This window comes from Rissa tridactyla, chromosome 2 (assembly GCF_028500815.1).
Source record: "Rissa tridactyla isolate bRisTri1 chromosome 2, bRisTri1.patW.cur.20221130, whole genome shotgun sequence".
In the NCBI taxonomy this organism is placed as follows: domain Eukaryota; kingdom Metazoa; phylum Chordata; class Aves; order Charadriiformes; family Laridae; genus Rissa; species Rissa tridactyla.
The window spans coordinates 138,110,206-138,123,062 of NC_071467.1; the positions used below are offsets into that span (position 1 = coordinate 138,110,206).

Below are 12,857 nucleotides of genomic sequence, written 5' to 3' on the forward strand. Positions count from 1 at the left end.
GATAATAAAATTCTCAATTTTCTTTATTGATTAAGAATATTTCCATTTCGCATACATTCTGGTTTTTACCTGTTTTACAGAGAATCTGAAATCGTTATTTTATGACCTTCTACTGTTTTTCAGAGCAAACCTATGTACGGCATTTCAACAAAAACTTCGGACGCCAAGTAAGGCTGCTGAAACCAGAACATTTCCAACTATTTCACAGGATGAATTAACTTACTTTGGAGGATGTAGAGTCACATTCCTGACAAATCCATCCATAGCCAGTCTGTTTGGGAGACTTTTTCAAGGGAGGGTCTAGACAGCCAAAATGGTAGCAAAGCCTGCATTCATCACACCTGGAACAGAACAAAAAGAAATATATCGAAATATATGTACCTAAATGGTACTTCTATACTATTTTAGATTGAGCTTCCCTGTGATTCTCAGCACAAGATTTCCTGATCTATTATCACGACACAGAAAATCCATTTTCTATATGGGCTATTTTCAGACACAATCACTTTAAGTAGGTTATGCCTAATTCGGAATATTCTGATGCAGACACTCATACATCACCTTTGTCATCATCTTATACAAATGATAGTATTTCAGAAACTTGCAAATTAAGGAAAAAAAATGTATAACCCACCTAATTTTTTAGATACTTCAATGACATTCATTGACATTTATTTTTAGAAATTTGTGATTTTTTTAGACAGTGACAATATTGATTTTTCATAGTTTTAAGACACTATTTTACACATCTACTCTTTCAAGGAAAATTGTGGATTGTTTGCTCACAAATTCAACAACTCAAGTATAATTTACAGCTACGAATTATATTTTTTACACTAGGACTATGTGGTTAATAAATAAAAACACAACTATTTTCTGATTCGTTTTGAATTTTCTGGAAAGGAGCATTAATTTAAAAGGATTTCACTGTGATCTTTCACTTATAAAAGTGCCCTATGTACACACAACAATTTTATGTTCTTTTTTAATAAACCTTTATTTAGGGTTTTGTACTATGTATAGTCCACATAAAAAGCTCAAAACATATAACACAGCTATAGCTATTGTTCACCCATTCTTAATGTACCAGCATTGAAGTGTAACACGTGCTCCACAAAAGGATTTTTAAATCAGTACAATAATATGCTCAAAACGAGAACCAGATTTCAAAAGCAAATAGAGATTTTCATATATCCTACTGAACTTGACTTTATTTGCGTATCCCCCTGTATTCTTTTGTGTGAAAAAGAAAGCTTTTTTTTTCAGATTTACTTTGCAATATTCTCTTCATTAAATGTTGTTAAACTCCGAATTAAATCCAATATAAATTATCCAAAAATAGGAAATAGTGTAAACGTTTAAAAATAATATTTTCTAAGAAATCCTCTATACTTTCTTTCTCTGCTTCCCTGGCCACTCATTTTCTCCTCTACAAAACACACAAACACAAATATCACCAAAAATTGCAATAATAGCGTGGCACAGGCATCATCAGATCAAAGACAGAGGGATACAATTTATCAACAGAACACACAGGGCACCACGGAAAGAGGATTCAACCCACCGAACACACTGCTGTACTAAGAGAAGAAAACGTTCACGTGACTTTTCTCCAGGGATTAGTCTCCAAATAAAAAGAAGTAGCCGTTTTCTGATTATGATTGTTTAACCTAAATAAATACTTTTTCCCATGCTGTCGAGGCTGTGCTCGCTAGGGAAGCCTTCTGTTTTTAGCAGTTACGTGTAAGACATGAGCACTGGTAAGGGTATGGCATGGACTGTCTTCTGCTAAGTAGAAATTAAAAGCAATAATCTACCTACCCACAGTACGAAACATTGGACTGACATGGTTTTGGTATATAATATTTAATACACCGTATTACAAACTATATCCTTAGGATTGTTCAGTAATAACTCATTCTAATTCCAGGACAAAGAAAACACTTAAAAAGTGAAACCTTTCTCAGTTTTCAAAGACAGAAGTGTTCTAATGTAGAAATATATTACTTACAATTAGGACTGTATGCAGTTTTATTTCTTGTGAAAGGCATATTAAAATAATAAAAGGTTGAGAGTGGAAGATGAGAGAGGTTACACTCCTACATCCCAACAGCGTATGTGACCTTCAGCAAAAGATTAAGCCTCCTTTGAGCCTCAATGTTCTCATCTGTAAAGGAATATATTTTTACTAACCTATTTCTATATCTAGAATCTTACTCACGTAAGTGCTTGCATTTAAGCAGCGCTTATCAGAACTCCCTTCTTGTAAACTGTTTGGGATCCCCTAAGTAACACAAAATAAAACATCACGCTATTTCTAACTGATTTAGTGTATTTTCAGAGCTTAATCCTAAAATCCGCATCTGACTTCAAGCAGTATTAATTTAGATTTCTTTTTTCTGAAGTGATTGTCTATAAACACAAGTGTTTACACATTCAAAAGAGAATGTTTCCCCTTTAAAATTATGCTTTGCCATCTCTTCTTACATCTTTTCCATTTTGTATCTAGAAGGTGGCATTTCCTGACTGCACCTTCAGCCACGTTTCAGAAGTACGCTGAGGGAGTCAGCAAGGCTGGGCTGAAATAACCAGAACATTATGAAATTAAATACAGACCAGGAGGCACCATTCTAAAGCTGAATGTTTTTAATATTTATTGTCATTAATTTTTATCACTTCAAAGCTGTTTAGTTTGGCAGCAGAAAAATTGCATTTTCCTAGAATGAGTTAAAAATATCTATATGAAAGTTTTCAGATACTAATAGCTTGTATCTGCATCTGCACAGCTGCGCAAATGCAAATAACAAAAGCGTATTTTCAAGGATCAAAATATAAAAAGCTGCACAGAGATAAAAATGAAAGTATATTTTTAAATACTTCCTTCATACTGCGTTTTATTGGAACACAAATTCTGTCTTGTGGAACACAAATTCACCGATTCTGAAGTTCCCAGAGCTTGATGCTGGGGAAACGGATGCACACACGCTGTACCTTGGTTAAAGACGATGCCTGAGCTGTCTGGCAACTCTCGTCTGCTGAGACTGACTCGGGACAAAACGTGAGGCTTACACACATCACAGTACAGAAAACAAAACTGGCATTATTAATTGCGAATTCCCAATGAAAACCTTATACCTAGGTTAAAATGGCACTGGTGAAATGAGATTAAGCCCTTAAGTGTATACTATTACTTGTGTTCTTTTGCCTAGCAACACAAAATGATAGAAAATCCACCGTCAGATTCAGAAAATAAGGAAGCGCCACAAAATAAGGAGTACTTTCAACTTAATTAGAGAATGAAATTGTTGGGTCACAAAAGGTGTCATGCCGACAGTCTCACAGCCTTTCAGTAAACGCACTCGCCTACCAATCACCATACGGACATTTACAGAGCAAAGGAGCCACACGGCGCTGTCATTTACAAATATCATCCACTTCCATCCTGAAGATGGCTTAATAGTACAAGTTAAACTATCGGGCTAGGGGAAAAAAAAAAAAAAAAAAAAGGAAAGAAACCACTTCCTCCACTTTAAAGGTTCAGTTAAAATTTGTACCCTTGTGGATTCAAGGTCACATCTTCAAAACAGTCCTTAAACTAACAAACATTGTATCTTGCTATTATTTGTGGATAACTTTTTTTGTGGTTAAGTAAGTGATTTACAAATGCAATTAAGTTCACAGCCACCTTCAGTAGCCTGGCTAGCAGTTGTCCCGAAAACTTTGTGAAAATAAAAACAGAGCTCCACACAAAGACAGGCTAACCTAACCTCCTAAATTGCCTCTAACTGACAGGTAATTGCTTACTATCAATGTTTTAACAAGCCTGAAATTACTTTATGCATCAAAATTAGAAGTCGCCGTGTTCCTCATTCCAGCAATTAATGAGAATAGATATATGCCCACTATATACGGAGAAAATGGGGTGTGAAGAAGAAAGGTGAATTCTGAAGGAGGTAGGCTAATAAATTAAAACAGAATAAGAGAAAACGTTTCTCCTTTATAAAAGTATAGCATGTAGGTCAGCTACATCTTCACAGCAAGAAAGCTTGATTAGGCATTTCCATACCTGAAACATGCCTGCTTTGTTCTTTAATAAAGTGATCTCCATCTGCTCATGCCCTTGGATTGTTTTTATTAGTTTTTTTTCAGCAGTACAGCTGGCTGTGCTCAAGCCCTACATCACTCTGCATTTTCCTGTTTATAATTAACTAATTATGCTCTAATCAATAGTGTAGATACTGATTTTACAATGTAAATGAGATAAATGAGATAATGGCTGGGGTCAATCTCATTTTATTTACAAAGCCCAGCACACACATCCAATCTCATTACATTGCATCTACCTGCACAGGAGGGAGTCTTATCAGTTGGCCTGCAGAAGTCTTCCTGGGAGCACTGGGGAAAAAGACCCGTGCTTTTACAGAGGAACAGGGAATGCAAAACCTGCCCGTCGCTGGCACGCTTCTAAGTCACTGGTTAATATCATCAAAAACCACAAAGAGCTGATTCAGCCAGAGTGAAGAAACCTGTTTTGCATTCACAAGACAGCACCACCCATCTATAGCTGTAAAAGTAATTACCTACATGTCCCTGAAACACAACATTAATAAGCTAATCTTTAAATACAACTTTCCAAATATGCTTCAGAGGCTACAGAAAATCTCTCACTTATGTACACATCACTGCACACTGTCTGCAGTGTCATGCCAAAAGGTACCATGTTGAACAAAATACAAAATTGCAAAATATACATGCTACTCCCTATCCATCACAGCAGCTTAGAAAGATTTAGTTTAATGGCAAAAAGATACGAAACTTTGAGACACTATTGACAAACCAGCATCACCATTAAAACTTGTCATATAAGCCTTACTCTGGCCAACTCAGAAGTAATTAGAATAAAATTAGAAGTAACCTAAACCAGAATTTTTAAACTCTCGGAGAACTGCAGGAGGATGGGTGTGCATTCGCTCACCCATTAGTTGGGGGGATGCAACACGACGGCTTCTCCAGGATCTGTGCGGATTTGACTTTAACTATTGATATAAGTCTTTCCTTGTTGGCTTGTTCTGGACCCCATTTCTGACTAAAGGCTCTCGACCCCCGAGGAAGAGATGCTTCTTCTCAGGCACTGCTCTCTCTCCCCTTTAATCCCTCAGTCTCAAGAGCTGGGCCCCCCCGAAACTGCAAATAGATGGTGACACGCACAGACGGGTTTGTTGTAGACTGCAGCACATTCTTGGGTTCAGATGAACAATTAAAAACCAGCGATGACAGTTTAAGGCACTGTCATCATTTTGTTTCTTGTTAGTGGCTGTATGATAGATCCAATGGAAAGGAGCACGTCAGCATTCCCAAAGAAACAGAGTTAAGCTGATGTAGCTCAAGTGAATTCAAACCGTAGAACCAAGGTCACTGACTCTGGACTGGAGCAGCTGAGGAGCGCTCCTGGGACACCTAATTGCAACCAGACCATGAAAGTGATAAATTCTGGGTGATAGGAATGAATACTATGGGAGAGGTTTTATCTGCCGCTCTTACATGTAATGTCAAAGGTGGCACTTTCCTGTGCCCTTATTTAAAGAATAAAATTAATTAAAGATCTAATGGTGAAATAACTGTATAATCATATATTTAGTGCACTGTTATTAATGCTGTCCAAACCCTACATTCATTCTACTTACTGAAGGAGGACCCAAAACAATAGTACTTTTTCATTATGGAGTAGGTGGAAGAAATTCTTCTTTTTAGCCTTCTCTTCTGACATCTCTTGAAACAAAGTGAAGATAAGCGAAGATACGTCTTCGTATCTTACCCTGCCATTCTACACCACAACTCTTCAATTCAGCCCCATGGATTCCAACAGAAGTTGCTTCCACTTTGCTGTGATATGTCACGGGCCAGGCACGAACCAGAAGTGATGCAGGGCTGCATTTAAACTCTAATTTAAAATGTAAGACCTAGATACTTAGAAATTCTTTTGTTTTCAGGCAGAATATTGTCAAAAGGGAAAAATACATTAAGTATAAAATGGAAAAAGCTGTTTTTCCTCTTCCTGATTTCTACACTTTTTCCCTTGCCAATAAGGGGCACAACGATAACAAATGGATGGTCAAGTCATCTTGCAGTTTCCGTTCTACGGAACAGTTTTAAGAAACTGTTAGCACCAGGATAATTTAAAAGTCTCTTCACATAGGCCAGCCAAGCTTTACGTGACTTCACCATCAGGAGCGTGACAGATTCCAGCACTAAAATTCTTACGTGACTGCAAATGCATACAATGTTGAATACAAACCAGGACATAACCCAATTATATATCCCCTTCAAACACAGGTACTGGTTACCCTGAAAGGTTCTCTACCTCCAAAGATGCTCAAAATTCAACCATGCATAACTCTAAGGAACTTGATCTAATTTCAGAGTTAGATCTAACTCTGCAGTCAGGCCTGCTTTGAGTGGGTGGTTAGAACAGACGTCCACCAGAGGCTCCTTCCAACCTGAACCTTTATGGATTCCAGCATTTCCACAATTTTGATTTAAATAAATGAAATACTCATTCTGGGAAGGATAATGCTTATGGTATTGCACAAAGTAATTAAAAGCCACATTCAAATTTCTATTATGCAGGCATACAAAAGAAGTCCCTGACTTTCATAGTTTACAATGTTAGATGAGAAAGTAAACTACTGCCCTCTCCTGTTATCCCTGGAAGAGAGATGGGCATGGCTACTGTTGAAAGGTGAGAGAATATAGCAGATGCAGGATGATTATTACATTCTATTTTTCGTTGCTACCTCCTATTTATGAAGAGCGTATGGGCAGGACGTACATATGGCCTGGCAGAACCAGATCGGCTAACAGTAGTTTCACGATAAAGAACCTATACAGTTTTGGATGTGGGAAATTGCATAATCTCTAACTTGCTCAAATTTCTGTCCAAACCCAAGGGTATTAATAAATTGACTATTTTTTCTCTTTAATATACAATAATCCTGTGGAAACGCCTTCATCCACTAGAAGGATCTATGCTGACCTTTTCAGCATCTGCTACATGAATTAAGTTTTTAAAAAATCCTGTCTTTAGCACTAGTTATAATACATAACAGCAGGAATTTCTATCGCTTTGACCTCTAGGAAGTTCTACTTTAAAGCCAAAGAAAAAAAAGGCAAACAAAACATTTTATCTATAATTTCAAAAGGACAAAAAACATTTTATGTAGCTTCTACTCCCTACCCCCCTAGATGCTTATCATCATATAATCTAAGCATCAAATACTTCATTTTAACAGAACTGACAAATAGTGTCAATCATTTATACCACAAATGAGCAAAAGAAAATAAGCATTAATCTGGCAGACATTTGTGTAGCTAAATTTATTATGCTAAACCCCAAACTGCCACCTCTCCTACTTAAATTAATTAATATTTTTTAATACAAAACCAAACAACCTCCCAAATCCAAAAACCTAACACGGATTATTTACAGTTAAGGAAGAATATGAATTGCTTTTTTATAAATGGTCCACACGTCTGTTTCATGAAACTTAGTTCGCATGTACATAATGAATTAGAACACTACAAAGAAACTTTATTTACTATACCTGTACGTGAACAGCTTCCTTCCAGCAAGAAGTGTTCACTTCTCTCTCTCTGTCATAGTAGGTCAAAACTATAAACACACGGCTTTGATAAATTATTTTGCAAAACTCATTAAGGGCCCACGTATACAAGGGCAATATAACGATGTAAACACTATGTCAAATGTGTTTGCTTTTGTTCATATTATACAGATACTGTATAGAACTTATATTTATAGTATTTTTAAGTTTAAATTAAGTATTTCTGTGAAGCCAATGCCTCCAAGACATGTATTAAGATAATGCTACACAAATTACAGCCCCCAAAACGTCCAAAATATTTTCTTTCTTGGGAAAACTGGGAAATTCTGAAAGAACCAGGATAACCCCCTTAGCAAAATGAAGAGTATAAAATTTAAGAAAGTTATCAGCAAATGCTGCATCACTTTTTCTGAAGCACATACTAGTTGTTATACATGATCACACTTGTAGTGCCGTTCTCAAGTACTCAGACTAATAATGATACTGAATGGTGTATTGTTTGTGAACTACTAGAGAAGTCCATTATAATTTTGAATATTGCCATCAAACTTCTTTCAAAAGGTGAAATATCAAGTGTTAACATCTGGCTTTCCAGAAAAAAGAGAGGCAAGTGACATAATGAGTCATACGAATGAGAGAGGGAGAGAGAAAACTAAACTATTACCTAATGTCAAAAGAAAGTGTCAAGATAAAAACAAAATCCTACAAAGAAGCTGTACTGGGGAACCAACAGACAAAAAACCAGCAGGAAATAACCTTAGGATATCAAGCATGCCCAGGGGAGTATCAACAATACTCCAACAGTTTTTAACACACGTTAGTCTGTCCTTAAATCCTCCAATAGCAAAGATTGCTCAACTTCCCTAACAAAATTCTCTAGTGCAATTATTCTGTTAGAAAAAACCTTTCTCTTGCAAACCCAAATCATCTTGCTACAATTTAACTCATTTTTGGTCTGACCAGAATTGAAAAACCACTTCTTTTTTCCCTCCTTTGCAGCAACCTCTCTCTTCAGCATCTCTGTATTCATTTTGCTGTTTGAAGACAGACTCCCCAGTCCCTTCTAGATTAAAGAAATCCAACTATTTTAGGCTTTTTTATTCATTTATGTCTCCTGTAGTCTTCTTATCATTCAATTCCATTTGCTTTGGACTTTCTCTACGTAATTCTTGCCAAAGTGCACAGAATATGCCAGCTGAGACTTTTCCAAGGGTGAAATACTGGCCTTCTGAATATTCAGGAGGAGTACTTTCATGTGTTAAATGTACCACCTCTCTTTGTACATCTCAGGTACAATCAGTTTGATTCATGGTAAGTTTGTGATCCAGAGTCCCCCACACCTTCTTTTTTGAAGACGTATCTCCTAACTACTTACTATCATAATGACACACTAAACAGTGATTTGCCTTTTTCTTTTCCACACTGCATGCACTTTCTGGATGCTTTTTTAAAATTTCATTTTTAATTCCAACACTAGACCCTCACATTAGACTGGTATCACCTGCAAATGTAACCAAACACTTTATTCCAGCACCTAATACACTAAAGCAAAAATTAACAAAAATATAATAATACTGAACTGATCCAGGGGAGTCCTGAGTGGAACCCAGTGAGTGGGTACCATTCCAATTTGGCAGTGAGTCCACAGGAACTCCTCTACTCTTCTAATCAGCTACAGATTTTATTGCAGCTTAATGAACAGAATATTTCTGTAGCTTATTTAGCAGAATGTCACATAGAAAAGGATTTTAAAAGTCTTACTAAAGCCAAGATATGCTACATTTATCATTCTCTCCTACTCACAATACCTAGACTGTGTTAGTTTAATAACTGAGCATAAATCACAGTAAACATTACTTTCTTTTTTCCCCCCCCGTAAACTCAGCATGACATATGGGCAAACACCTTTTCTTTCCCCTTCGTCAGCACAGAGTTTGGACATAAATTTTCACTTCCAGAATTCTGGACAAGTGGTCACTAAACTTGGTCTTTTCTTCCTAAAATGGATTAATGGATTCTTAAAGATCAAATTCATGCATTAACACCTACTTCCCAGTGCAAATTTCTTTATTTTTAAGGTGACTTTGTGTGCTTGCCAATACAAAACGGTAAGCATTTCTGATTGTTCAGACAAAAATCTTACTGATATCAACCCACCCCCTTTTTAAAACAAAACGACGTGTTAGACATCAGGTTAATTTTATTTAATATAATATCCAAACATGAAATGCCCTGGTAAGATATGACTTGTAGATAAGTATACACAAATTTGTATATTTCTCCTATTACTTATTACAGCATTTAATTTCTTTCTTAAGTTTAAAAAATATTTTCAAATGGAAAGGTGCCTTGATAGATGACAAAAACCACCATATCTCAAGAAATTCAAATATTATATGTCATAATGTTACAAGTGTGATTGCATTTGAGCAGAATTTTTCCGAGCAAGTTCAAGATGAAACGATGAAGATGCCAACACACTGCTACTGTAGATTTAAGAACTGGATCGGTACCATTTGTAGATCAAAATACTATGTCTGCATCTACCAGGATATATAGGGACGAAGACGAAGATCTCAGCTGTCACGCTGTGTGATCACTTCTTCATTCCTTCCCCAAATTACATAGCACTTTCATATTTGTATTGTGAGGAGATAAGCTCGTCCTGGACACTGCCAGAGAAGTAAGCCAAATAAAACAAATGTCTGCATATACTCAAACTTTTCTTTTTTTTTTTTAAATTTTTCAGAAAGCAATATAGGTATAATTCTATTCACTTGGGCGTCTGAAGTCAGAAACAATTAGTTCATACTAATAAGCATAAAATCAATTTTTCCGTGGCAAATCTATTCCTTCAGAATAGTAAGTCTCAAGTGTTTTACAGGTCTCATTATCACGGAACATTTTTTTTTTTTTTTTTTTTAGGAAACAATCCTTTTTACAGTAAGGTCTATGTACAACACGGTGTTCTATATAGAAATATTCTTATTAAACTGCATATAAGTAGAGCGGCAGGCGGATGGCAAACCGTTGCTTATTTCATTCGGTATCACCATAGAGGAACGCACAATATTTAAGTCCCACAGGCTTCTGTCACTCTTCAGTGAATCCAAGCATTGTATAACATCATTTGCCAACGAAGCACAGGGGAAAAAGACATTACTTAATAAGACAATTCTGACAAGACATTTATCCGGGATTTTTCAACAATGCACATACGAAATGTTCCTGATTAGTGCAAAAAAATGCAGGCAAATTAACTACCTTGTCAGTCCAAATAACAAACCAATCAATTACATTCTATCCAAGCCTGACAAGCAAACTCAACTTTTTGTCATAATAAGCTTATAGTAGAGACAAGGTAGCTGCTTCTCCTTTACTTTAGGTACTCTATTGAGAGCTTTATCCACACTTAAAAATCATATTATAAAAGGCTTCCACGATTGCCTCCGAGGATGAGTTGTGGCAGAGTTGTGTCTCATGAAGGGTATCTACACAGTAAAGTGATAAGAAAAGAATATTAACATTGAAAGATCATAGCAGCTCTGCTCTGTCTTATGAAACATTTTAACATCACACTAAATTCAAGCAATGCGTATGCTCAGATCCAAATAGATTAAGACACTCATATCAAACTTCCACGAGTCTCTCGGTGTCAAAACATTAAACTGAGTTAAGTATAGCATCCTTTTAACTTTTTCTCAATACAGCTCAAAGAACAAAGGCAGTCCACCATAAGACAGAGGAGATTTTCTTTTTTCTTTCTCTCTTTTTTTTTTTTTTTTAAATCATACAAGCAAAAATTTAATACAAGTAGGCTTGACTGTGAAACTAGCATTTTCCTCAGATTTGAAACCCACACAAATGCAGCTATGGGATTGACTACATGACAAGCACAAACAACATGGGTACTGTATTATAACCTTAAAAAATGCTTGTTTTATAGAACAGCATTTGAAAGAAAGTAAGTCTTAGGATTTAGGAAGCATTAAGTAAAGGAGGGTTTCTTTCATAATGCAATGTAAAAATTCAGTACATGGAAAGCTTTAGTCACTTTTGAAACAATGTCTGCGAGGCAGTAATTCAAGTCTTCGCAGCCTTTTTCCCCTACCTGTACATACGTACTTTTCAAGGATGCTTTTTTTAAAAAGAAATAAATACAATTTTAAAGCACTGATTCTCTACGTTTAAACTCTTTAAAACTACTTGCAATACAGCAAATTAATGTAACCGATAGCATTGTGAGATTTTAAGTAGAAAAAAACACCACTTTGTCTTTAAGCTGTGCTGACATATCAAATACACATCAGTTTTCAAAGAAAAGACCTATATAAAGTCTCCACTGCATTATATTTTTTTGTCTTCTACTTTGAAATGTATTAAAGTGGAATTGTAAATAAAAAGGAATTCTAAATTGCTGTCATACTTTCATAAAATAAAAAAATAACAATCTGATGAACAGGAGCAATAGTGTTGCCGCATGTTCCAACAACAGTTCTTTGCAAACTAATTTTAATTTTGAGTGTAAGGACTTTGAGACTAAGCATTAGAGGGACAGCAAGGAAGTAGAACACGTAAATCCATTTAATTTCTCACTTCATCTCTTACTCATGACACCATTCGGATTTTAAATCAGGTGTCCTGACCTGCACTACTGCAGTCCAACTTTTAACTTTTTAAGAAAACTGAAGAAAAGCTGAGCTGAAAAATAGCAATACTTTTAACAATCATCTCATTACAATCCCCTTCCCTTAGTGAGTGCAACTGGTTTTGTTCTGATCAGCTCAGAGTGGGTGAGGTTGGCATGGGTGCACATTCAAGCGCAGAAACACGAGGAGTAGAATTACGAGCAATTTGAGATAAGCTCCAGGTCTTTGTGCCACGTCTATCCTCCCAGCAACACCGGATGAGTAGCTGTAACCGTACCATCCACCAGAGCCAGGTCATCAGAATGTGACGGGCTCTGCCCTGTCTGGGATAGGAAGGTTTGGACCTGAATACAGCGATCCATGCTTTAATGCAATTTTTTATTTCTGTTTTTCAAAATGAGCATGTATACATATATACACATGTATATATGTTTGTATATGTTCTCATGTATATGTACTTACAATTGTACTTATATATAAATAAATTTGTATTTATGAATTATTTTCATAGTCAATTACACTTAGGTAAAGATATGCTTTTGTATATGAAACAAACTTCACAGTTGAACTAATAAAATAAGAGGTTAAA

At 36.0% G+C, this 12,857-nt stretch overlaps 1 protein-coding gene across 4 annotated transcripts in view; it reads right to left on the reverse strand.

Moving 5' to 3' along the window:
• The window catches only part of PHF14 (PHD finger protein 14), a 168,114-nt gene that overhangs the window by 56,191 nt on the left and 99,066 nt on the right, over nucleotides 1-12,857 (reverse strand). For 3 of the 4 annotated variants that reach the window (XM_054190893.1, XM_054190891.1, XM_054190892.1), the window contains exon 17: nucleotides 224-341. In XM_054190893.1, coding sequence (XP_054046868.1) covers nucleotides 224-341 — 118 coding nt within the window. Of the gene's footprint in view, nucleotides 1-223; nucleotides 342-9,804; nucleotides 11,111-12,857 lie in introns of those variants that run through there. The other variant, XM_054190894.1, reaches the window with a different exon arrangement.